Source organism: Manis pentadactyla, chromosome 7, assembly GCF_030020395.1.
Source record: "Manis pentadactyla isolate mManPen7 chromosome 7, mManPen7.hap1, whole genome shotgun sequence".
NCBI lineage: Eukaryota > Metazoa > Chordata > Mammalia > Pholidota > Manidae > Manis > Manis pentadactyla.
In genome coordinates, this window is record NC_080025.1 from 142,660,085 (window position 1) to 142,686,633 (window position 26,549).

General features: G+C 43.7%; 1 protein-coding gene across 16 annotated transcripts in view; it reads right to left on the minus strand.

The window, feature by feature from the left end:
- Window positions 1-12: 12 nt before the first annotated feature.
- Window positions 13-26,549, minus strand: part of EZH2 (enhancer of zeste 2 polycomb repressive complex 2 subunit) — an 85,246-nt gene continuing 58,709 nt past the window's right edge. For 6 of the 16 annotated variants that reach the window (XM_057504868.1, XM_036915375.2, XM_057504869.1 and 3 more), the window contains 19 exons: window positions 25,973-26,036; window positions 25,297-25,472; window positions 21,867-21,983; window positions 19,393-19,513; window positions 18,329-18,469; window positions 16,863-16,965; window positions 16,209-16,372; window positions 9,371-9,462; window positions 7,791-8,028; window positions 7,145-7,314; window positions 6,683-6,777; window positions 5,699-5,739; window positions 5,194-5,319; window positions 4,350-4,528; window positions 2,806-2,901; window positions 2,323-2,404; window positions 1,580-1,660; window positions 1,322-1,406; window positions 13-340 (listed from right to left, as the gene is read on the minus strand). In XM_057504868.1, the coding sequence (XP_057360851.1) occupies window positions 280-340; window positions 1,322-1,406; window positions 1,580-1,660; window positions 2,323-2,404; window positions 2,806-2,901; window positions 4,350-4,528; window positions 5,194-5,319; window positions 5,699-5,739; window positions 6,683-6,777; window positions 7,145-7,314; window positions 7,791-8,028; window positions 9,371-9,462; window positions 16,209-16,372; window positions 16,863-16,965; window positions 18,329-18,469; window positions 19,393-19,513; window positions 21,867-21,983; window positions 25,297-25,472; window positions 25,973-26,036 (2,232 nt within the window). In that variant the 3' untranslated portion in view covers window positions 13-279. The remainder of the gene's footprint in view (window positions 341-1,321; window positions 1,407-1,579; window positions 1,661-2,322; window positions 2,405-2,805; window positions 2,902-4,349; window positions 4,529-5,193; window positions 5,320-5,698; window positions 5,740-6,682; window positions 6,778-7,144; window positions 7,315-7,790; window positions 8,029-9,370; window positions 9,463-16,208; window positions 16,373-16,862; window positions 16,966-18,328; window positions 18,470-19,392; window positions 19,514-21,866; window positions 21,984-25,296; window positions 25,473-25,972; window positions 26,037-26,549) is intronic. The other 10 variants (XM_036915385.2, XM_036915383.2, XM_036915382.2 and 7 more) reach the window with 6 other exon arrangements.

Genomic DNA, 26,549 nt, shown 5'->3' on the forward strand with positions numbered 1-26,549 from the left:
CGACGCAGCGAGGGAAGTTCAAGTATTCTTTATTCAGAGTTGAAAAATGGACCACACTGCATTATTGCAAAAATCCACTGGTACAAAACACTGTGCAGCTGGTGAGAAGGCAATAAAAAGTTGATTTTTAAACTCATTACTATAAATTATTCTTACAGTACTTTGCAGATTCAGAATTTCAAACTGCATTTTCTTTTTCTGAATTGCCCACAGTACTCGAGGTTCCTGAAGCTAAGGCAGCTGTTCCACAGAGGAGGGGGGACGAGGAGGTAGCAGAGGTCAAGGGATTTCCATTTCTCTTTCGATGCCCACGTACTTCAGGGCATCAGCCTGGCTGTATCTGAAAAGGCATGAAGAAGGAATGGCCACTGTCCTGCACCAGGCAGGCGAGGTTTAATGCGACCAGCCCGCTTTGTGGAGTGTGTGCGTTGACGGGTCTAGAGAGAAACACACCTAGGTCCAGAGGCATGGCTGCCAGGGCCCTGCGGTCGCCCCGAGTCAGAGAGCCCCGGCAACCCACCCCTTCCTTCCGCCTCCTCCCCAGCCGGCCAGCCCGTCTGCCCTGGAAACAAGCTGTCCAAGAAGGTAGGTCCACATCATATTTAGATCTAGCACTGAGAAGGCAAAATAAAAAGAGTAATGACTGTGATCTGGCCGCCTCCTGGCGAAGCAGCAGGACGGACACAGCCCGCGGCGTGAGCCTCTGCCGCCTCTGTACCCGCCTCCAGGCCGCACGCCCCCTGCACCTCCTTCCGAGCAAGGGCCAGCGGGAATAGAGCGGGGATGCTGCGCTGAGGCTCGCTCAGGTGCTGGTGGGTGGGGTGCAGACCGCGCCCTCCCCCCCTGCAGCAGTCTGTCTTTAAGCAGCTACAGGATTCAATGTGTGACTTGTCGATTCGTCCCACAGAGCCTGACAATGTCAACCACCAGCCAAAGGCCGGTGGCCAAGCAGGACACTGGACAAGGCTGCCTTAACATTCAGATACCCCAACAGCGAGGTAGGGAGTAAGTATTCCGACGAGAGAGAATGAAGTGGACGTGAATGTAGTAACATTAAAGGTAAACAAGGCTGCAGAACCAGTTGTGAACAGAGCCAGCCTATAGGCCCCCAGACGACAGAGCAAATAGGGCTTTCTGCATTGTTTTTACTCTGTAATAGAAACTACATTACCAAGAAGGCACACCCAAGCTCCCCTCAGTGCCCACAGCAAATGATGACCCTGAGCCAAGTCCTCTACGAGGAGCTGGAAGCCTCTGTCCACGGCTCAGAGACTGGGAAGAGAAGGCCCTCAAGTCACACTAGAAACGTACTGTTACTCACCTGTAATCAAAAAACAGCTCTTCACCAGTCTGGATGGCTCTCTTGGCAAAAATCCCTATCCTGTGATCTCCATTAACCATCATGACTGCAGAAAGACACACAGCGGTGTCCGTGAGCGGGACGAAGACGGGCCGCAGGGAAGCGGCTGACTCGTCCCGTTCTGAACACCCGCCCCGGAAGTGCCGCGCCCGCCCCACTGGGCCGGAAACGGAAGTCCGGCCGTCACACTATCGGAAGTCCAGCCCCGGGAGCGCCTACCTTTGGCGTAGCAGTTCGGATTTACGGAATGATTTGCAAAACGGATTTTGTTACCCTTGCGGGTTGCATCCACCACAAAATCTGAAGACAAAAAAATGCAGTCTGTAACAATTTCAGTTATACACCGATAAACACGAAGCTGTTACAATTCTGGAAATACAACTAGTTACAGTTCTCTAAGGTTTACCTTCAAAAGCAAAACAGTCAACCAACTTCAGAATGAGACATTTGGAAGAAAATGCGCTATGCTGGGTTAAAATTAATTGAAGTTGTCTCAAATGCTGTTCATTATCAACTACACATTTACTGACCAAGGCACTGCAAAAAGTACCATCTCCCAACATCAAGAGTCGTCATTTTCACCGTTACGGTTTTTGTTAACACTGTTCATGGGACGTGTTTCTGTAAGAACCGGTCCTACTTGTTTCAACCGAGAGTCATTCTGAGCCGTTAGGTGCTGGGCACCGGCAGCACCACCACGACCGATGTTCTCTACCCAAGGGCGCCTGTCTGCGGATGCTGTGCCCTCGCGGTCCCTGGGCTCCGCGCGGAGGACGCCCTCCCCTCCAGTGACGGCGTCCAGCCTGGGCCGGCGGACAGGAAATCCGGGAGGTGCTCATATGAAAGTGCTCTTACACGCATGCTATCAACCCCTGGGCTTTCTGAGCACGTTCCTGACTCCCTTCTACTTGAAGCCAGTGGAAGGGCTCCCAGTGCAGCTTAGGAGTCAGCCTGGCACCTACCGTTATTCAAGTTGAACAGAAAGCTGCACATGTATTTGTCATACACTTTCCCTCTTCGGTCTGCTTCATCTTGGGAAATAATCTAAGAAAGACAGGATAAGACTGTTTTGGATCCAGTCACCACTGGCCAGAAAACACACAAAAGCTCATCACGAGAATCACAGATGTTGTTGAGGACACTCCACAAAGAAAAGGGTCACTGTGGCCAACTCATTTCCATTCAGTCTATGTGCTGATATATCAGAGAACAACAATGTTTCAAGGGCTTCACCTCAGAAATGTTTTTATTGAATAAAAAATGCAAACTGGGTAGGTTAATTTCAAATGGAAGCTTAGACCTGTAGCTTTTCCCTGACTCTACAACTAAACAGGCATTATTTCTAGTCAGACCCAGTGGACCCACCCCATGAAGTCAGGGCCACCACATCAATGCCTGTGGTGAGCACACGGCTCACGGCCTGACACTGGCTTACTCTTCCTTACCTCGCCACAGTATTCCGAGATGAATTCATTTTTCTGCACAGGATCTTTGATGAAAATCCCCCAGCCGGCCACATCAGATGGGGCCAGCAGCAAATGCTGGAAAATAAAACAATCATACAATCAGAGGAGGGGCACAAAGTCGATCTCCTAAGTCCGCAGACCAATTCTAACACAGTAATTCCACCAGACTGTCCACGGGGGCTGCAGAGCCCTGAACGGAGGGGTCAACTTCATAACTGCTGCCAAAGGGGCTGAAACAGTGCGAAACGCTGTTTGGTTTCTGGTGAATCGTGGCACTTGGGCCCTTCAGCAAGGGTTCCTGTGGCGGCGACACCCGCCCCCGCAAAGTGACCCCCATCGCCAGGTGCCGCCCTTTCGGTTCGAGCCCTCAGGGACACCCGCCGGGTGCTTCACTGGCCCTGTCCCGACAGGACAGCCTGTGTGCCCGCCAGCATGGCCTATTTCTGTGCTTTCGTTCCATATTTCCTTTTGACCTCTAAAAAGGCTCCCTGATTACCTAAGCTCCCAACTGTTCCTATTCTGATCCAGCCATTCTCCCATCAGAAAGATTTTCCAGTACCTCCCTGATCAGAAACTGAATTAGCTAAATGTTAAACAGACAAAACCCAGTTGGTTAAAGCATCCACATAGTTTTCTGTCTTACGAGTTAAAATATATCTACAAAGACGATGTCAACCTGAACACGACCACCTGCTCTCAGAAGGAGCTGAAGGCGCGTCTCACAGGGAGAGCGAGTGCGGGACGGGGAGACAGGCTGGGGGTGGGCGGCGGCTGTGAACGCCGTGGTCCTGCTCACATTACACAACAGCTCGGAAGCTAAGATACAAACACACCGCGCGCGCTGGAGGGTGGCCGGTCTGCAGCCTTGTCTGGAGCCAGAACGCCCGGATTTGAGATCCTACCCCTGTCCTCACCTATGAAGTGACGTTAACGGCTCTTCCTAATGCACAACTCTGAGGACTGGGAGTCAACACTCAGGCGAGGCCTGCTATGTTGAATGTCAGCTATTCGTTTACTTTGCTCAGTAATGAACTTCCTGGGTGCTACGATCAAAAATCACCCGCATGCGATTCCCAGGCTTCAGTTACACGATTCCTGGCTATGCTGTTTCCAAGGTTATTAAAGAAACTGGAACTAAGTCTGTAAACTCTACCGTTGGAAGTGTCTGTCTTTCACTCTGAACAAGAAGGAACCTTGAATACTACTATTTCCGTAAGAATGGGACTTTATTTGCCTTAAGGAGACATAAATTCAAGTCCTTTATTAAAAAACTAGGGAAATCCCTCCTATTCCAAATCTGGTGCAATGAAGAGCTGGCTGCCTCTCAGACTTTGCGGGTTCACCTGACACCAGAGTAGGGAGATTGCCCCAGGGTGTACCGCCTGATGACGCACCAGCCAACTCCCTCCATCAGCAGCGTCACCATACTTTCTGGCCCCAGCCAAATGGTCTGATACCGCCCTGGCGCCAACGTCATTCAAGCAGCAGCTAAAAACGGTCGCCCAGGAGGGACAGTGCCGTACCTTTTTGGAGCCCCGCTGAATACTACAGTTCTTGCAAGACACGTTCTTGCTGTCCCAGTGGTCAGCAGCTCCGCACGTAAGGCAGAGGTCGGGGTCGCACTCACGCACGGCCAGGTAGCACGGGCACTGCTTGGTGTTGCACTGTGCTTTGCAGCGGCAGCCGGGAAAGCGGTTCTGGCCTTAGAGAGACGGTGTCCTTGGTGAAAACGGGCAGGCGGCACAAACAAGTGTGCCGAGCCCCTGGCTCAGGCTCCCTGCCCAGGCTTACCCCCTGCACAGTGAGGAGCCTGAAGGCACAGGAGGGTTAAAGCTGCCAGGCTGAAAGGGTCGCCACCGAACGCTTGCTTTTCCATTTCACTTGTTAAATAGTACATGCACTTAACAGTTCTTTAGTTTACAAAGTAGGTGTAAAGGGAGGGTTTGGACTAAATAATACTCATGGTTCTTGACCACTCTATGGCAGTCCAAAATTCTAGATGCTTCCTTGGTATCCAAGCTTCATGTGCAGCTTCATTCATTGCCATTACTACGCTTTCACTACACACACCTGACAACTTCTAGATTGCCCTTACATGGTGGACTGAGTTTACTATGATTTAATTTAGATGACCAAATAAAAATCTCCTTCAATCCAAATTTGGCTAACCTGCCTGCATACACACCAGGAGAGATGCTGCCACAGTGCCCATGACGGGGCTCCATAAATCCCTGCAGAATAAATAGATTTCCTAAAGGAAACAACAGGCAAGAGCAGCCAGGGTTTTTTTTCTGATTTAAAGTACTATTTTTAATTGCTGACCAAAAGCCTATTTAATTCTCATGCATCAAAGCAGCACATACTTACACTCTGAACTACACTGACAAAACTTTTCACAAAAATTTTGTGCTATCACACAAGGGCACGAACTGTCACAAGGCTGCCGTGGATGGTCACAGGGTTGATAGTTGTAAACGTGGTTAGAAGAGCCGTCTGCACAAAGATAACAGCATGCAGGTCACTCTAGAGAGCTCTAAGCCGAGCACACACAATGAACAAGGACACACTTCCCTCCTCCCAGCCCTCCCAGCCTCTGCAGCTCAACGGGGTTTCCTCACTGTATTTACGTCACACACATTCCTGTTTCCAAAATGATGGCAGAAACTACACCCCATCCCCCAAGAGCACTTCTCCTTTAACTGCCTGTCTTACACAGTCTGTCCAGCCAGCTTTCTTCCTCCACTTAAACTGGTCTGATGTACACAAGATCAGAATATCCAATGTTGTGATCTATCAGAATATCTAGTCTAGTTACTATTCTAGAATAAATGAGACGTAAGTTAGTAATGAAGTTGAATGGAAAGAAGCTAACCTTTCTTCAGCTGTATCTTTCTGCAGTGTGCAGCCCACAACCTGCAAAACAATAAAAGCGGTCTTCATGAAGCTAGAGCATGTAAGTCACAGCACAAAACAAACAGGAGCTGTTTAACAGAGGGCTGTGCATCGTGAATACAGCAGTTCTTTAAAACCAAGTAGCTGTGAAAGAGTCACACACAACCCAGCTCCCATTTGCCACCAGTGTGGAGCAGTGTATGTCCACCTACTGGTTTATTCTGACATGGACGATGCTGACACTGCATTCTTGCTCTGATTTTGGGCAGCTTTAATCATTCAGTTGAGCTATATGGTCAAAAAGATTTCACCCAAAAAATTCAGAAGAATCTACTAAAGCCTAAATTCCTGTGGGAAAGACTTGTAAGTTCTTTAAAGTCGACCCTACATTTATTGAAGAAATGTAACATAAGCAGGTATACGATTTGTGGAGCATAACCTAAATGTTCCTTTAGCTAACACCCAACCATGCTTCTAAAAAAGGTGGCAGGCCAGGGAGTTATCCCTCCAGTGTTCTGGCTTCCAAATCAAGCAACCTGAAAACACTGACTGCCCTTCATCCCTCACTCACAAGCTCTTGGGAAGGTAACACGCACACAGGCGTCAGGCAGGCGGCCCGTGTGGCAGATCCAGGCCCCCGGGACCCCACGGGCTCAGTGCACAACAGCCCTCCGCGGATCCACGGGGACGCACACCTTGGTACAAGTGCTGCAGGCACTGTTTACGTGTCCGTTACCGCAGAAGCTGCGAAATGCCCCTTAACCACAATGCAGCGCGGCAACCATAGTCTTTATGACCGTCGACGTACTAGACCTACGAGAGCCGCCGTGTTCTTACAGGGGGCGGCCAGCGACGGCCCAGGGACACGAGGCTCCACAGCTCTGCTTTGGCCGCCGTTTAAGTCTCTGTTCAAGAGGGGGGAGGAGGAGTGCGGCCTGTGGAGGCGCCGGCCCGCGGCACTCACCGGTGTTTCCTCTTCTTCTTCCTTGGAGGGGTGTCCACATCTTCGGCAGGGGCGGGAGCTATGGCGCTGGACTCCCTGACACGGAACTCGTACACCTGGCGAGAGGCACAGCGAGAGGCGTGAGGGCCCGTACACGCCAGGGGCGGCGGCGGCCAGACAGGTGCCTTCCCGGCCCGCGGGCGGGGGAGGGGCCACGGCCACCCCCTGGCCGACAGTCCCAAGGTCGAATCTGAACTCCTACTGGCCTTTTTGAATCCACTGCCACCTAACCTGGAGCGCAGGGCTTGGAACAGTCATTTTCTTTCACCTCTTCCCAGTGGGGGGTAACATTTTTACTTAATTTCAGAAGATGAACAGGAGCTTAATAATGACCAAGAAAAGGGCTGTTCTTATGTCTAGACGGCGGCCGGACACTCCCCCCGTCCGAAGCCCCCGCGCCGCGCCTTCGTGGGACGCACGCACCTGCCTGCACGTCTTGGTCCCGATGAGCCTGGCGATGGCGCAGAAGTTGTCGTAGTACGTGCCGATGAGCACCCTGAACATAGAGGCCTCGGCGCCGCTCCACTCCACGTTCTCGGGAGGCTCGCTGTTCGGCTTCATCTTTATCGGTGTCTGACATCGAGAATTCGCTTCTACGAAACCAGAAATGGGCACTGGTCAGGAAGTGACAACTGGAGAGCAGCTCGGGGGGCCCGCGGGGTGAGCGGGAGAGCCGGAAGGGAACCGTGTCCGACGAAGGCTAGAAACACCACGGGGGGGCTTTTCCCCGTGGGGCCCAGGAAGGCGGGACCCTTCACACGACCTCCTAAAGCGAAAGCAGGCGGGGTTATACTTTCTTATTCATGGTGATTCATACGACCGGAAGGACAACTAAAACCTAATCACCAGCAACCACACCCTGAGAAAAAAGGAGAAAGGAAAACATACACATGAAAATAAACTCGATCCTCAGATGACCCCGACGGGCGGCCAGCCCCCGAGCTAGGCGTGGGTGCGGGCGGCGGGCCGGAACCCCTCACGGGGACTAGCCGGCCGCTCCAGCACCCTCAGTCTCCCCAGCACCCAACCCTCCGGGCAAAGGGCAAACCCGGCCCCCGGCGCGTCGCACCCGAGGAGCTGGACGTCTCGTCCTTTTTCTCCTCCTCCTCCTTGTCGTTGTTCTCCCCGCCGGTCTCCGCCCCGGCCTCCCTGTCGCTGTCCGTGTCCTTGGACTCCAGCACGTTGATGGTGGGGGTGCTGGGCCGGCTGCTGTTGGGAAGCCGGCCCCTCCGGCGGCCTCCGGGGCGCTTGGGCGGCGTCTTTATCCGCTCGGCCGTGAGCGCGGCGGCGAACTCCTTTGCTCCCTCCTACAAGGTGAGAGACCCAGGCGACAAGGTCAAGCTCTGTGACTCATTCTGGTGAAGGAGAAAAGGGACTGCATAAGGCAAGTTAAATTTTCATATCCATTTTTCACAAATCATTTGTATATTTAACTTGTTTTCTATCTGCTTTTGATAGTTTGAAAATTTCAGAAAGATAGATATGAGTTCTATATATTGTTAGAGCAGTGCAAAATCAGGCAAGACCGTTCTCCATTTGTGAATTTAATAATTTAAAATATAAAATACACTTTGTTACATACAGTCTACTTAAAAGTCAATTGTTACAAGACTCATGTACCTGATGTGCACCTAGTCAGACTCTATTTCAGGGTTTCTAAAGATTATAAACATGCTGTCATTCCTGCCTTACTCTTCAGACATACAATTATAAAATTATGAAATTCCTGTGAGGGATGTACAGCCCCAGGAAGACATGAGAAGAACTTGAGGAACGGGCTGGGGGTTCACATTCGCATCACGAAGTGCAGGAGTCCAGCCTCAGGGAGTATAAACAATGGTAAGAGCGTGGCTTACAGAGAGACCACAGACACGTTTTAGATGAGCCAAATAAAATTCTGCCTCATAAAGAACATTATAAAATAGTGCTCAAGAATTCCATTTTTAGTGACAAAAGAAGGGAGAAGTTTGAGAGCAGCCAACAGTTTATACTTCATTTCTACAAAAACCAAATTGCTTAAAAATAGGATACCTTCTGCAGGTGCCATTCAATGAATCTTCTGTCCAAAATCCAACAGGCAATATATACCCATTTAGTTCCTAGGTAGGAGTGGCTTGGTTCAAAGAGGGGAAATGGTAAAAATAAGATAGTACCTGTAAAAAACAACTTTTCTATGTCATATTTTCCTAAACCCTTACCTTTTCTCCAACATTAAAAAAAAAAAAAAACCTGTGGGACCTAGAATACAGCTCAAACTACAGTGGGTCTAAAACTCAAAGGAGGGCTGCACCCCTGAAGAGACTTGGGGACCACAGCAAACAGCTAACTACCTGTTCTGGGGGCAGGCAAGCTGCTGGGGCTGCCCCCCCCTCAGAAACGCTGTGGAAGGCCTGAGTCCTTGGCCCTAAAAGACCCAGAAATGTTGCTGAAGAGATTAACAACAGGTAAAGAATAACACACACTTAATGAAGGCCTAAAATGGGCCGTAAGTCAGAGCTGGGAGGGAAACAGCAGGTGTCAAACACCTGCCTATCGGAGGGCCAGTAAAAGCATGGGAACAACAGTATTACGGCTGACTTTGGAGACCTCACCAAGTTCAAAAGTAAGACTTCTCAAATACCTCTGCAACCTTACAGCACTCAAGCTTACCAAATGCTGGTAACACTGTGGTCCACAAGGTTTGTTGTCAAGAGCAGTTTCCGTGTTTTTCCGCTTGTAAGTGTTGGGTGTTGCATGAAATGCTGCAAAAATAAACATAAAATAAGCAAACATAACTATGCAATATTTACTTTTTCATTTCCCCATTTTCAATGGAAAAGGTTAGTTACATCATACACTTGCTAATACGTGGTTTGCATTATAGACTGAATTATCACAGTGTATTCGCTCTCCTGCAGAGCACCTCCACTCCTCCCCAGCCCCTAAGTGGGGAGGGGACAGTAAATTCTGGGATATCAGTGAGTTCTCATCTTCTTGCAAGTATAACACAATCAGATTGAAAGATAAAGAGGACAGACTCAGAATACTAAAATCCAATTTCTTGGATTCAAGGCATAATTCAAGAATGCAGTAAGAACCTATAGTCAGTACCTAACTACTGGAAAATGCAGTGGTCGGATACCTTAGGCTTCAGAAAGGTAGTGTTTGAACTTAAAACCCCTAATAATGTGGGAACGGGTTAGCTAGAGCCAGCAGGGACGCTAACAGCAGGGCAGAAGGGCAGGGGGACTCCGGGGCCTCTTGGGAAAGCTCGCTTCCATGGCACAAAGGCAGAACTACAAAGGTCCTGTTCAGAATTACACAAGATGGAAATCATTTAAATTTGTATAAAAGCAAGCAATACAGGCTCATGAAGCAAATCATCTAAAAAATATTTGTAAGAAGCCATACTTCTAGCCAAACAACTGAAATAGGAAACAAAAACAGACAAGGGAAGGGAGGAAAAAGAGGACAAAGTTATGTTTTTAAATTCAGTTGAAATTCAAAGTTCAAATTCCATATCAAATATGCTGGATTACATTTTGAACATGCACAGAGCCCTCAAATACGAAAACCAAGCACCCGAGGTCCAGGTCGCAGCAGCAGCGTGGAATGACATCGATCCAAAACCAAGATGGCCACTGGCCTGAGCTAGCATAAACGCATTTTTAGTAAAGTCTGCTTTAGTTTGAATGGCTCCTCTACCACACCCCATACTGACTGATGCGGTGAAAATTCAGAGGACGTGTGTACCTGTACACACACGCCACATGCCCAGACGGGGACAGGAGCCTCTGCCGGCCCCGCACAGAGGCTGTCACTAAGCCAGAGGGAGGTAACCGCATGCTCATCGGAAGCCTCCGTGTGTCTCCAAAATACGAACAAGTTCAGGCTATAAAGGAAAAATTAACATGCCAATCATCAAAGGTACTTTTAAAAATTAAAAACTGCCATTCTTCTTAATTCACATTGCATCAAGCTAAATAAAGAGAACTGTTCCTGTAACTAGATTTCCATCAGCAGCATTCCAAACTTTAATTCTTTAGGAAAACTAAGAATTCCCTCTTCAGAAATGTCTTGACTATTTAGATTTCCAGAATACTGAAAGTAATCTCTTCAAATAGCAAACCTTAGCAATCCTCTATTTCCAGTGATGACTTTACAAAGAGAACAAAGAGTAACACACGTACCCAGCTGGTTAGCAGCACACATGATCAGACCCCCCATTCCCAGCTCTCCACTGCAGGGAGGGAGAGGGAGACCGCGGGCCTCTACTGGGCTCTGAACTCGCTCTCATCAGTACACAACACCCCTCTTAAATACTTCCTCTCTGTCATCACATGGTAACAACAGAATTAATGACCTTATATGTTAACTTCAGCTCAAAGTACTGATCTTGTCTGCTCTGACTGGAATTTGGTTTTAGGAAAAAATTCATACTGGAATATACATATAGTTGGAACCAGAAAAATTCTGTGTATATCACAGATATTAGACTTTCATTTAAAAAGCACATCACAGAATGGCGATGTCAGTATCCAGAGCACAGGACAGCAGCAGTGGGCACGAGCATTCCTGCTCTGGAGGCGCACTGAGGCTACAGGCATTCTCTCATTCAATTCTCACAATATCTGCTGTGTACTAGGATCCTCATCCCCATTTCATAAACGGGGAAAACTGAGGTTTAGAGTTAAATCACCATTAATTGCATGACAAAGATGAACACAGTGTGTCTGAACTTTCAACCATCCCGTATCTGGAAAAAAAAGCCAACCAGCAACTACAAATTTTGAATTCTGAAATTTTAACCACTGAAAATGTTAAAATTTCAACCATCAACATTAATGCACATTCTAAAAACAACATTCAGATTGCCACATAATACCAAAAAGGACAAACTGACACAGTTGATTATGTTTAAAATGGACTCCTCTGTGAAGACAAGTAGTGACTCTGTGGCATCTTACTACACTGATGGACAGTGACTGCATAGGGTATGGGGGGTGACCTGATAATATGGGTGAATGTAGTAACAACAACATTTTTCATGTGAAACCTTCACACCTAAATAAAAATAAAAAATTAAAATATAAATAAATGAATAAATAAAATGGATTCCTCTGTAAGCCACTGAGATGACAGAAAGCATATCAAAACACTCCATTAAAAGTTCTACTTTTGGTCCTATACACAAAGAAAACCACTAAATTTCCCATGTACAATTCTCTTGCTGGTTCCTTCCTTCCCTCCACCCCCCTTGGAAGTGTGTCCAACACAGACAATTCAGAAGCTGACCCTGGTTCCTCTAACACAAGGGTCAAAAGACCAGACAGACAGCCAATTTTAGGTCGAAACTTTATTATAAGGATTTTACCATGATTACAAGTTTGCAGAACAACTTACCTAATGGCCTGTGATCTGAAAGTTATTTGGAATGTAAAGTGAGATTAGTTCCCTGACCAAAACCATTTATCCTCAAGGCTCATTAGAACATTCAAGTCCCTTTAACAGAAAAGAGCCACAGTCAGATACTAAGTCTCTGGCCCAGGTGAACTGCCAACCCCCTACCATCAAAAAAATCTTCCTTATTAATTTTATCTGTAAGGCTACTGGCACAGAATTAAATAAAAACAGTTAACATCCAAAAAGGCCCTTTCACTTAAAAGTTTAAAAAGTTCTCCCTTAAACAATGAATATATGTAACATTCCTTAATATTCCTTTAAAAATAGTAATAATAATAATGCCAAATATCAGAACCTGAGAGAAGCTGAAACAATGCTCTGAGAACATTCATTGTGCTAAACATCCAAAAGAAGGAAAGGATGAAAACATAAACGCCAAAACTCAGAGATCAGAGGCAAAAATTAATACAGTAATTGATTCTCTGAAGGAAAAATACAGATTTTTAAAAATACACAAATAAACCACTTCTTAGTCTGATCAAGAAGGGAAAATGAAATAAACAAGAAAATATTCACTGAAATAAAAGAATCATTAAAACAGAGATCAACACTTACACAAATTAATTTTAAAACCTGATTGAGATGGATAATTTTCCAAAACTGATCCAGAAACAACAGAAGATTTATCTACTGGCACCACTACTATTCCACACTGTACTGGAGATACACGCCAGCACACAGGAGCCAGTCGAAGCGCTCGTTACCGCGGACGGTGTGAGTGCACGGCTGGGGAACTGAGAGCGATCTCCCAGCAGCTGTGGTGAGGACGGGTCTAAAATACACCTGTAAGAAGGAAGAGGCCCGACCTAACACCTAGGAAGCATCTTCCAAAGCATGTGCAAAAGCCGCATGAGGAAAACACTACTGTATAAAAGGACAGGAAGGAAACCTACTCCTATGGTTGGATACACGTAATCCTCATTTAACAACATCAATTTCTCCTTAGGTAACTTACAAATTGAATGGGATCCCAATAAACATACCACCTAGACCTTTTTTTCTTAATTAAATTAACTACTTTTAAAATTCATATAGAACAACAATAGCCAGATCTCAGAATAAAGCCTCCTGGACAGACTAAAGAAACAATAGAATGCAAAGACCAGAAACAGACCCCAAAACACATGACAGGCAACAAAAGGGAGCATAGCATCTCATGGCAGAGAAAGAGGAACTTTACATGGTCTGGAAACAACTAGGTAGCCTGGCAATAGGGAGGAGGAGTTGGATCCAAACTTTTATCAGAATCAATTCCAAGTGGATCAGCTGTATATAAAAATATAAACCCTTAAATGTACCAGGAAAAAAGTGAGAACCCTTACAATCCTGGAGGAGGGAAATTGGCTGATAAGCTGCTCAACTGCCCTCTAAAACCTTAGACTGCTTGTGGGATTTTTGCCAAACAAGCTGGGGAAAAAAATCTGCAACTTATCTCAAAAGAACTAATTTCCTGACAATATAAAGAGCCTCAGAGTATCAGATAAAGACCAACAAGCCAAAGGATAAAAATAATTCAGAGACAATAAAATATAAATCTCTCAAACATATAGAAAGAAAAAAGCATATTAAACTATGCAAAAAGTAACTTCTCTTTCAATCAATACAAATCGAAATTAGTTTTTAACATACTGCATTGGCAGGGCTCTGGGGAATTCAGGCATTCTTACTCTGCTTGTAGGTTCTTAAAACCGGCATATCGCCATATGGCAGGTCACTTGGCAACATCTGGAGCAGGCCAGGCTCACCTGCACGTGTGGAAGGGATGTACAGCTACAGGCAAGGTTATTCACTGTGGCGCTGTTACAGCAAAAGGCTTGAAACGAGCCCACGTTGACCACTGGGGACCAGTTCAGTGAGCTACAGGGCCTCCTACAGTGGAAGACTACACAGCTGTCTTATAAGGAATAGCATCTACAGTATTAAGTCAGAAAACAGAAAAGCCTGAAGAGTATGGCACCTCTGGAATAGGATGGCCAGAAAAAGAAGAACATATTTGTATTTGCCAAAAGAAACCATAGAAAGACACAGAAGAATGCGCAGGGTTTAATTTCAGGAGCGGGCAGTACGACTCCAAAGACGGCGACAGAAATGGGAAGGAGACTTTCCTGGACAGCTTTTAATGTGTTCAAGATGCAAGTGATGTGAATGATGATCTACTTAAAAAATAATAATAGCTACATGAGCCAGGTACTGCTGTATTTTACACACAGTAATAAATAAATCCTCCCTGACAGCTTATGTACACTTTATTCTCATTATATAGCCAAAAACAAAACTAAGGCACAGAATGATGTATTTAACATGTTTAATAACTTATTTAATGACTTGGTTTACCTAAGAAAAACATGTGTGATGTTCTGTCAAAGTTAGTGTAAAGCATAAACGTGTTCAAGCCTAATTATGAAGATATTGGCTCTAGTGTAAAAAGAAGGGAAGGTGGGCACAGCAGCTGTGGGCCCAGTGCTCCCAAGGGCTCCAAGGGTGCCCCACATCAGCCCCCCAGAAGCCTATTTCATTAAACTTCAATAGTTCTCTCCTCTTCTCCCCAGCCTGAATGAGACAACTGACAGCTTCAAAGTTCATCAAAATTACTCCTGTCTAAACAGCACAATAAAATGACTCTTGTAATAATAAGTAATATCCCACTTTCTTGGTTCTTTTGTATGACAAAAAAAGGACACGAAATGACACATCTATAACAACAAATAGAAGGGACCACTTCACTTCCTCCAAAATAGAGCTTCCACCCAACCGTTCTGCTATGTCAGTATCTGAGCGCAATTTACAATAGGCTTCCTAAGAAGTGGACACAGTTTATAAAATGATCCTGCTTACAGGGGAATGAAATGCAGTCAAGGCTACTCCTTCAAGGGCTGTGTAAAGGCAGCACCGCCGGGCCCACAGTGAGATACTTGAGAGCCGCCTGATGGCACACGTCGCAAATGGCTTACTTGTTTCACTACAACTGACAACTCATATTTAAACTAGATCAGGGGTACGGTTAACAGCAAGAAGACGGGATATAAGGATAATTCTAAAACTCCACTTGAATTTTTCTAACTTCAGATAAAGAAACTGCTGCTACTGCGTGCGCACACAGGTCATCATTACCAGATGAAGATATTCCCCACACAACAAAGTCTGAGCTGCAAATGGAAGTGGGTATCGAGAGCAAAGCTCACACGGGGTGAGCTGCGGTATGCGGTTGCTTGGGTAGGCTGAGCGGCTTAAGCAATACCCCTGGGTAGTGAGGGAAAAAATTCTGTGAAAGGTAGACAAGGGAACTCAAAAGACAAAGCAGTGCGGGGCCACCCAGTATACAGGGAAAATCACTTTACACAGGTCCAAAGTCCCAAAAGGTGTTACTGTTCCATTGATGGCCACACTGAAATATGATACAGAAAAGAGCTAACCTATGTTAAGTAAACTCTGCTTAGAAAACTAGGAGGTATGAAATTTTCAAAATTTGCGCCTTGAAAGTAGCACTTTCTAAACTGTCTTAAATAAAGAAGTTCCAGTTACCTGGAAAATGTACTAAGAAACCTCATTCCCTGGCTATGTCAGAAAAATAATGTTCTATGTGCCATACTTAATTTTCACTAAGAACACTTTATGCATTACCTGGATTCAAATGTAGCTATTTTTTTTAATAACTTACCCAAAGGACCAAAAAATAAAGATTTAACACTAAATAGGTAAGAACATATACATAAACATCTTCAATACTGACAGTGTTGCTCTGGGCTATCAGCTAGTTCATAGCAAAAGTTTTCTTATAAAACAACTGTTTGGTTAGCATTCATGGAAAAGTACTACAGTCCAAGTAGGAGGGAGCCGTCAAGTCAAACACGTGAAAACACTTTGGAGTAGCCCTTAAGCGACACATTAGAAAAAATCAATACTCTGATCCTAATATTTTTTTATCTTAACTGCAAGATTAAATCATAAAATCTAGTTGTAATAAATGACAACACTTTCCAAGTTGCTTTAAGACATAATTCCACAACAAATATAGAAAATGAAAACGTACAATAATTACACTTACGATGTAGGAAGCAGTCATATTTAAAACATCGCCTACAGAAAAGTGTATGAAATGAATGCAAGCTTTGCTCCCTCTGAACAGACTTAGCATTCGGTCCATCTATGTTCGGGGTACATTCAGGAGGAAGTGCGCCTGGGAGCTGCTGCTCGGTGAGTTCTTTATACCTAACATTAACCAAGAGAAACATAAATCAAGATGAAACAAACACTTATCTTTTTTGAAAACAAAGTTTCTAAAAGGTTTTGTGTATTATTTTTGATGTTTATCTTGCCTAAACCAAAAAAAAAAAGATTTCACCTATAACCTTTATTTAGCTGAAGAGTCAATTAAATATTATGCATGGTATGTACCAAGAATCAAGTTCACTGATACGGTTCAGATCTATCATGAAAAATATTATTAATAAAATTAATCAACTGCAGTAAAATTTCTACAAATGTCCAGAGAAATTTACCTGTCCATGTACTACTGTGAACTGCGTGGGTGTTCTATCTACAGCACATGCTCTGCAGGAGAGCGTCACAGAGACATGCTGCCTGCAGGATCCTGCAAACATTGTGAACACATGATGCAGAGGGGCTCCATCCCTGATAAACCAAGATGGTAAGTTACGTACCATACAAGGCAAGATCACCTCAAAATGATAAATCTTACTTTTCCTTTAGCTCTTCTGCTGTGCCCTTATCTGGAAACATTGAAGAAATGGCTTCAAAAATTTTATCAGAAGGAAATTTCCGAGGTGGGCGGCTTTCTTTATCTAAACAGGAAAATGTGAAAGGAGAAAAGTAATAAAAGTTAAGTTTTCAATCGTTCGTTTTCTCCACACAACTGTATCTAACAAAGATCATTTTCTAAGAAATTGCTAACTTTATGTTTCACTTACTTCTAATGTATTGTATATGTATCTTCAGAATGCCGTTAGGTCAAACCAAACTTCAAAATTAGATATGAAAAGTTTCAAGGGCCCTGGGAGGCAGGGAGTTCTGCCTCTACATTCTGACCCCTGCTCTGCCACTAACTGGTGATGCGACCTTGGCCAGTCACTTGTATACTTGGATCTGTTTCCTTGTCTGTAAAATGAACTAGATGATCACTAAAGTGCCTGTTATAAAACTTTGATGCTGCTTTGAAATTGCAGTTTTCCCCAAACTCTTCTATGCTGTCTTAATAATGAGCTTTGCCAAATCTCCACCAACTATCAGCTTTGACTTGGGATCCTGTTTTTCTGGGAAGCCACAGTTGGTGCAGGGGCTACAGGCGCGGGCTCGGAAGCAGTCAGAGCTGGTCACCATCAGTGTCCCAGGTTCAGTCCTTCTCAATAATGAAATCTTAAGTAAATTACTTAACCTCACTAACCCATCTCTTCAACCATAAAATGGAACTAACAATAACATCCACTCTGTCCAACATTACGGGGATCAAGCGAGCTGGTCCACAGTTGAGCACACTACTTGTCCACAGTCAGCGACCGATACGTTACATATCACAATTGTAGGGGGCGGCCTTTGTCTCCCCCCACGTCTGAACGCAGCACGGGGGAGCACCAGCTTGAGAACGACCGGTGCCGTCCTTGGAAGTTATCTGCCCACAAGAGCATATCTTGTCCTCGAACACGAGCCAGGACGCCTCACGCTGGAAACAGGGAGACCTTGGGGACGTGTGAAAACACCGCCCCTGCTTACTGGGCAGATTCTGAGAAATCAACAAGATGTTCTGGCCTGTCCCCCCTGAGAAGGGAAAGATGAGTATAGCACTTGGCTGGGGTCCGAGAAAGCGGTATGAAAATAAAGGAGCTGCGCCACATCGGGGCTGCTGCAGCCATTGTCTGTCTGTCTGTGTTGTCTGTGTTTCTCGTTCACTCCCATTTCACCCAAGCGAGCGGCTCACTACAACAATGACGACGATGGCTGCCCGGCAAAACACAAAACACAGTACGTTCTTTTGCTAGAAAGGGAAATAAAGGCACTCAAGGACAGGATGAAATGTTACAAACAGTATTCTAATTTTGATTATGCTAGTGATGTGAGAGAGAAAGAAGGAATTGAGACCTGCTCATACCCTATGTGGTTTCTGGGAAACGCAGTCATGGCCACGCCACCCGGACAGACAGACGTACATACCATCTCGGCCCCCCTCTGGGTCTTTCTGTCTCTCTTCTCTTTCGTCAGGATCACCTCCATCGTCATCGTCGTCGTCATCATTGTACTGGCCAAGAGCATTCACCAACTCCACAAAGATTTCATCATTTATAAACCCACATTCTGAAATTCATCAAGTCAGATATCAGAAATACACAGAGGTAAGAGGTAACGACCAGTTTACGGATGCCTCTTCTAGTGTGGAGAACGGGCAGAGCCCGTCAGTCAGCACTACCATCGTCAGGACGAGGAGAAAACGATCTGCAGGACAGGCCTGAGGCAAAGTTGGGAAGCAGAATCCATCTTCACCAAGTGCCGTTTTGTCTTTAACATCCCTCCCCAGAAGCTTCCAGTGCCTGCCACTACACACCTAATCCTCCAGAGGCCACCTGCAACCCGAGGCTCCTCCCAAAGCGTATCCGGCAGACCCCGCTTTCCACTACCAGTGAGCACACAGGAGCGCAGCGTTCCGAGCTACCTCCTGCCAGACACCTCCACAGGCTCTCCGGGACCCCAAACACCGCAGGCACGACCACTGGCAGCACCTCCAGCCCCGCATGGCCTCGCAGAGGCACTTCGGGGCACAGGGTCCTTTGGAGCCCATGTCACATAAGCAGAGCCCGAATCCTAACTGATTTCACTGCTAGGAAATCTTAAGACCTACATATACTCAAATAATGCTACTTAATTGACACATTATTAACATTATGTTATAACCAACTCTGCATAATTTTCAAGTGGCAAACATAACCCCAGTTTAAGAGTAGTTAGGGGGGGACTCGATAATAAGGGTGAATGTAATAACCACACTATTTTTCTTGTGAAACCTTCATAAGAGTGTATATCAATGATACCTTAATAAAAAATTTTTTTAAAAAAAGGAATAGTTAAGGAAAACGCTGAAAATTTTAGGCTTATGAGCCCAAGCCTATCCAGCACAAAACTTAATTTTAACAGTAAAAAAATATTTTTCATACCTATGCTTAAAACTGAAATCTCTCTCAATTCTTTGGCCCTCTTTCCAAGAGAAAAAGCACATAGCTCACCTCTATCCCCATGGACTTTTCCATCATAATTTTTTATTAGTTCTTCAATGAAAGTCCCATCCTGGTCTAAAACTTCATCCCCCATATAAGGAATGTTATGTAAAACAGTTTCATCTTCTACCTAAAAGTAAAAAAAAATTTTTTAAGCAGGCTTAAACAATAAAAATTGTTTTTAAAAGTCAAAGTAATACAATTTTTTCACAAGTACATGTCTTTGCCCAGTTCTCCAGATCCAAAATAATAGCAAACACTGAAAGCTATAAATAACAGCTCCTTCTCAGCAAAAAGCATATCTGAGAAAACAAACTATTTGTAGGCAAAAAAAATTTAAGAAAAAATATTGTACTTACCTAATCTAACATCATCAATCATAAAACTTAACATCATTTTATGTACCTCTGGAAAAAATGCTCTAATTACAATATGACTCATCAATTTTAAGACACATTCCCATTTCATATGTTAAAAGAGTCTTCAAATCAATGAAATGTGGCTTATCATCTCTACAAATACCATACCTGCCTGCCCCCCACAAAATGTAAAGACTTCTAAACTTTGAGATTTGTTATTAAGAGACATTCAACATAATAAAATTCTTATAATGTAAAATGGAGTATTGATGGCCCTTTAAGTTTATGCCAAAAGGATTTACTCTAATACACAAAATAAGCACATTCTACAATAACATAGTTCAATATTGAGGTGAACAAGGTGCACATAAAAATGGATAATGCTAATAAAGATGAGAGACGAATTCCCATCGAGGTCTGGAAGAGCTCAGGGAAGAAAGAGGGTGCAGCCAAGAAGAGCCGATCAGAGACCCCGTGCGCGGAGAGCAGAGTACTGCCTGAGACAAGGCCCAGGCAGCGATGGAGGGCGGGGGAGGGGGGGTTAACAACGAAAAAAACACAGTAATTACACATAAAGACTGAAGTCCACATTTAAAGAGATTAAAATGAGGACAAGTCTACATCTTAAGAGGCCTTTGAACAGGGTATTGGTTTAAAATAGACCTTTACAGCAATGACTCTGACAGAATGGACTGGCCAAGACTGGCAGGAGGACACAGCAGCTGTCCACCTAATGGGAGGTGCCTCAAGCGCAGACCATGATGCACGGAGAAGGGCATGGTGGGAAAAGGCCATGAGACACATAAGGCACTGCCAACGGGTAACAGGCAGAAAATACCAAGGCAAAGACATCTCAAATAGTCCCTTGATGAAAATGCAGAGTTCATGAAGATAAGAGTGCCTCAGACAAACAGGAAAAAGGGAAACTGGGAGAAAAAGTACATGTGGAGTATAAAATGAAAATTTAATTTTAATATATTGATCTACTCAGACTGAAACTTACATACAACTAGTGTCTGGCTGTCATCACATCTCACACTAATCTCACTGAAACTAGGAGCTGACTCTTTGGAAGCAAAGCCGACTTAAGTGACAGCTGGCTCTCATCTCCCCAACTGAATCCACATGACCTTTGCTCCCCAAAACATATTCCAGCCGTAATGGAGATAGTCGCTGAGTTTGCTTTGGTCAGTGACCAACGAAACCCACAGATTACTCTTAAGTAATATTTATTGACAATTTTAAACATTATATTCTTTCAGAATTTTAGTCTGTACAAATATGAAACCTTCCTTAAGCTCACAGAATATGACTCTCAAACTAAATGTTTCTGAACAAAGCCTTAAGTGCAGATTTATGCAACTGCAGAAGAGGAGGTGAAGTTTGCCTTTAGCCCTCTATGGTAAAGTCTTTAAGAAAAAAGTTACTAAAGACATTAGAAACATGTATTTTTTTAATTTGGTAATTCTCTAGGGTAGGCTCACTCACCAGGACTTCCATCAACATTTTATTAGCTTTAGTATTTTATATATCAAATAATAAAACTATGTATTTTTTATTTAACAACACAACTCAAAAATGCACACTCAAATTTCTTTGTTCTGTCCTCTGTCACCCTTCTACAATGAATTAAACACTAATATTTCATTACAGAAGCTATGGGTCAGGGTTATCTGCAGAAATATACTTGAGCTTGTATTTTGTAAGCCCAGAGAATACTTCATAGTGTACATCATCATTTAATAACATACTGTCTAAAACTGTGTTAAATGTTAAGTTCTCCAAAAGACCTCAAGTCAGACTCAGATTACAGGATGCTAACTGACCTCTTCAAGGTAAGAACTATAAGCTTCCTCTTTTACATACACTTTTAAGTCCAGGTATGACTTTTGCTTAACACTTTTCCTTTGGAGAATATCCTAACTTCTAGAACTGGGAAAACAGCCACGATGCAAAGGCTTAAAAAATATACAGGTAATAAATGGATTAAAAACATCATTCCAAGTACTACCACTTGAATAGCTTGCTTTTTCTTGATTCATTTTGACAAGAAATTATGAATTATGCTTTTTTAATTCAAAATATGTAATTACCAGATAAGCAGATGCTACATTATTTACATACCATAAAATTCTGCTGTAGGGGAGACCAAGAGTACATGATGGGCACAGAAGCAACTGCATTCAGAGTCTTTAATGGGATGACTTGTGTTGGAAAATCCAAGTCACTGGTTACTGAACACTAGAACAGAAATATAAAATTGATTTGTAAGAATAAAAGGACAATGTTAAGCTGTAGCCATCATATTATAACAGGATGCTGCTCACTTAAATAATTTTGAGAAGAGAATTTCTTTATCTAAGACAGTACAGGTAGTAAAAACCAAAAAGGATTCTCTCCTCTCTTTTACTTAGGATAAAAAAAAAAATGCTTCAAATTTTGCAAATTTTCAAAGCCCCCAACCCTTCCCATACTTACCAATTACCAATAAGAATCAGATTGTACTTATGTTAACCTCAGATTCAGTGCTCCTTGCTTTCAGTATAAACTTTCTACATTAATGCTAAGTTTCTTTCATATCTCAACCACACTGGAATATTATGTATACCAAATATGCCTCTTAAATCTTACTTAATAAGAATATAGAAGCTTGTTAGGTTTACCTTTCTTATCTTTATCTTCCCTTTTAAAAAACCCAAGTGTCACTGACAGATATTATCAGATGATACACAAATATGAAGGGTATTAGATCTGAGTTTCAATCACAACAAAATGGACTCAAATAAACTGTGCAAGTGTGACCTCTAAATTAGTAACATAGTAGCAGTTAATATAAGCACTCTCCATGTGCTATGCACCATTTTAAACACATTACATGTCTTATCATATTTAGTCCTCATTACAGCATTATAAGATGGGGACCATTCTTAGCCCCCATTTTAGAGGTGGAAAAACTTAGGGTAGAGAAAGGGTAAGTAACTGGCCCAGAGTCATACAACAGACAGGGCTAGAATTTAAACCCAGGAAGTCTGATTCTAGAGCCTTTGCTCTTAACACACTACACATATTGCCACAATACCGTATGTCTACAATGTTTAAGTGTACACCCTTGATACACCATATTTCATCCAATCTACAATGACATCAATTTCAAGGCATAATAATTATCTTCTGGATCACTAAGGAAATACGCTGCCAGTTAAACTGTAACATAGCTTTCATGTAACAATGATTCTAAGATGCAAGCTAGTATCAGATGTTAAAGTGTTCAAACTTTTGCATCTTTGATTCTATGAAATACAGTAAAAATCTATGCCCAAAACCCACAGCACTTTGTCTTATCTAGGAATCCAGCTTTTCTTGAAGAGTATCATTACCCAATTATCAGACCTCCAGAGCCTTCTCAAAAATACTGTGAATATATATTCATAATCCACAATCAATGAAAATAGAGAAAAAAGGAGAATTGAAGTAGTAAAATGAAACAAAAAATATATATATATAGCACACATAATAATTAAACATCTGGTTTCTCTTTAAGAGGTCTTAAAGAGCAGGACTAGATTTGGTGAAATCAGAGCATATATCTTTGGCGTACAGACCACAGGGGCCCTCATCAGGCCGGGGACAACCCTGCAATAGTCACAGTCACTGCAGCACAAAAACAGTTCCTTCCTTCAAGGACGTGAAAGCTTAAAGACAGAGTGGTTAGGAAGAGCTGTGACAGTGACTCATCCGTTAATTTGCATTCCAAAACGGAAAAGATAAAGGTACTACTACTAAAAAGCTCATAGCTCAAGTGAATAGGAAGGCGTGAGCACTTTACTAATATTCCAATGCCACAATCTCTCCCTGGCCTGCTCTTTGGCCTCTGATACAATTCTTTGTCCATCCATCCAATAGTAACTGCTGTTAACATTTATTGAGCACATACTATGTTGCAGGCACTGTGCTAAGTGCTTTGTATACATTATCTTACACACTCCTCATCTAGGCCTTTAGCATCACAACTTTATAAATAAGGAGACTGAGGTTCAGAGAAGTGAAATAACTTGCCTCATCAGAAAGGTAGTCAATTAACCATGCAGGATGGAAGCCTACGCCTGCCTCCAGCCCCAAGAGCTTCGTCACTGTGCTAGCTCCCACCCTGGAGGTGCTCACGGGGCAAAGGACAGCGACAGTGGCGCAGTGGGCACCAAACCTGAGGCGGGCAATGTGATGGGAGCACCTCCACCCCCGGGGCCCTCGGATCCCCACTACAACCAAGTAACCTTTCCTTCTTCCTACTTAACTAGCTAACTTTGGGGCAAAGACTGGTTGTAATACACTGTTCAGTGACTTTAAGGGCAAAATAATTTTCATGTCTAACAAAACAATTAGTGTTTTAGGGTTTGGCTTACACTTGGTGGGGGCACATTATGTGACTTTAATTGTGGAAATTAGCTCCCTTTAAAGCTTAGAGAAGGTAAGGAGGGTAAAGGAGTGCACATCTCCTCTCCAACTCAGATTTATTCACCTGCTTAAACATCTAAATCCAAGGTCACACTTAAGATCAGACAGCTGAATATTCTATTCAACTACTAGACAGGAAGTAGGTCGGCATCGCTTCATCTGTTTGCTCTAATGATGTAGGAAATGTTCTGAGTTGGCCGAAGGAGGTCAGCTGGTTTTCTCCCATGAACAGAAAGAACTTCCAGAAGCACAAAAATAAGACGGCAACAGATGCAGCACTAGCGCTGCTTCCAGCCCCACACCTCTCACACCAAGATGCCCTCAGCTCAATTCTGTGTCACACGAGTCACCAAGGCAGGGAAATAAGCCCTGGGAGGCAAAGGCAGCAGAGGCAGAGTGTGGTTTTACCTCTGTCGCATCAATACTCAGCACAGTGTCTCAAAAAAGAGTAGGCACTCAAAAAATGTTTCTGGAATGAACAGACTGCATTTGCTGGTTCTCCCTAATGGAGACTTCACCTTCAGTTTCTCTTTAAAGCTAAGAGAGCACCTACTTAGAAAAATACACCCCACCTCATTATCTGTATGCTATCCCTAGAAACCTGTCTCATTCTTTAACTATTAACCTTAACTAATAACCATATTGCTTTCACTTACGAAATATTCAAATGCAAAAGCATTTGTTGGTAAAACAAGTTTGGGAATTCTTATTTATTGACTTAACAGGAATTACTCAAAAATCCCAGTTACTTACCAGTAACTTTTTTTCTTTGAAAATGTATCATCCTTGACAGTGTATATAATTAAGCTTCATATCATACTCAGAGTACTGAAAAAGATTTCGACCTCACAGGTCTCCACAGCATTTTACCTGATCAGAGTCAAGTGCCCTGGACTCTAGGAGCTTGCAAGGAGACCTACATCACCAACTAGAAATTTCTAATTCTGGTTCTAACTTAAGGGTCACACAAGGAAGTTACAGATGATTCATCATCGATTGTAAATAAAGAAAAAAAACTATTAGTTACCAAGGATGCTACATTTTCAGAGAAACATAGCTTACTGGTAAGTAACGAGGTTCCTCTGAGGATGGATAGACTTACATCAACCAGCTGGTACAATAGGCGACTGTGTGGCTGGACCACTGGGAGCTGGAGAGGGAAGTCAAGCCAAAAATAGTTGTAGGAGTACACAACCAAACTGAGACTCTTGGCAGAAGGCTCGTTCCAAGTAAAAACTGTGTTATGGAAAATCGTAGAGGGAAGAGCAGGTGAATGGCCTGCAGGGAAGGGAAAGAAATTAACACACCCTACTATGTGCCAAGCACTGTGCTAGAGACTTTACCAAAGTTAACTTCTTTAAAATTCACACTACTCTAGGAGGCCAGTATGATTCCCCATTTTACAGTGGCATAGGACACCCCAAAGGACAACAGCCATAGCCATCCAGTCTCTGAACAATCTTTGACATCAGAAGGGTTAAGTCCAACTTCCGTATAGGAGGGGGAAAAAAACACAGTCAGTTAGCCAAGTTAAAAATATTCTTGGATACTGGTTGGTCCATTTAATTCACGCCAGAGACACAGTGAACTGTTGACATTGTCTAATATCCCTCTGCCTTTCCCAGTAAAAACAATAAGGAACTGTCTCACATCTGAGGTAGAGGAAAGAAGGGTCAGGAGAAAGTACGGCTGTCACCCAACTCTAGAGAAAAGCTGAGGATGATTTCTGAAACCACCTCTGTTCTTAGAGAACACAGAATGGAGAAAAGGCAACATACCAGGTTTTAAATCGGCTAGCCCTTCTGTTGAAAATGATAGTGTATATAATCTCACACTGCTTTTCTGTGAAGGAAATCCTAAAGAAAAAACTGGAATGAGGTAAATATCAAGTTTAGCTCAAGTTAAGACAAGCTTGATAGCAGAAGTGAGTTCATGACCAGGTTTAGGAGGATGAGACAGCTAGTTAAGAGGCAAGTGGCTCCAGCAGGACAGTCAGAAATAAAACTGGGAAAACAAAAATCCTAATCAGATCTTGACACAGACATATTTAATAAAAGCAGCTATTCAAAAGAGTTGGGGCTAAGGAGAGAAAAAGATTGGTTCCCAGCAGACCGTAACCCCTTTCCATTTCTGTGGTTAAATACCGAGGAAGAACCTCTGCCCCGCAGCACTAAGCTCTTGCTTCTGGGCTCACTTACGCATGACGGAGGGAGGGATGTTATCCCTTGTCAGTCTTAGAAAACTTCTCAGGGGGAAAAAGACACACACAGGATTTAACACACAACACAGAATATCTGGAACTCAGTTTCAGGAAGCTTAGCCCCTCAAAGCTCTTCCCTGAATCCTAACTTCAGA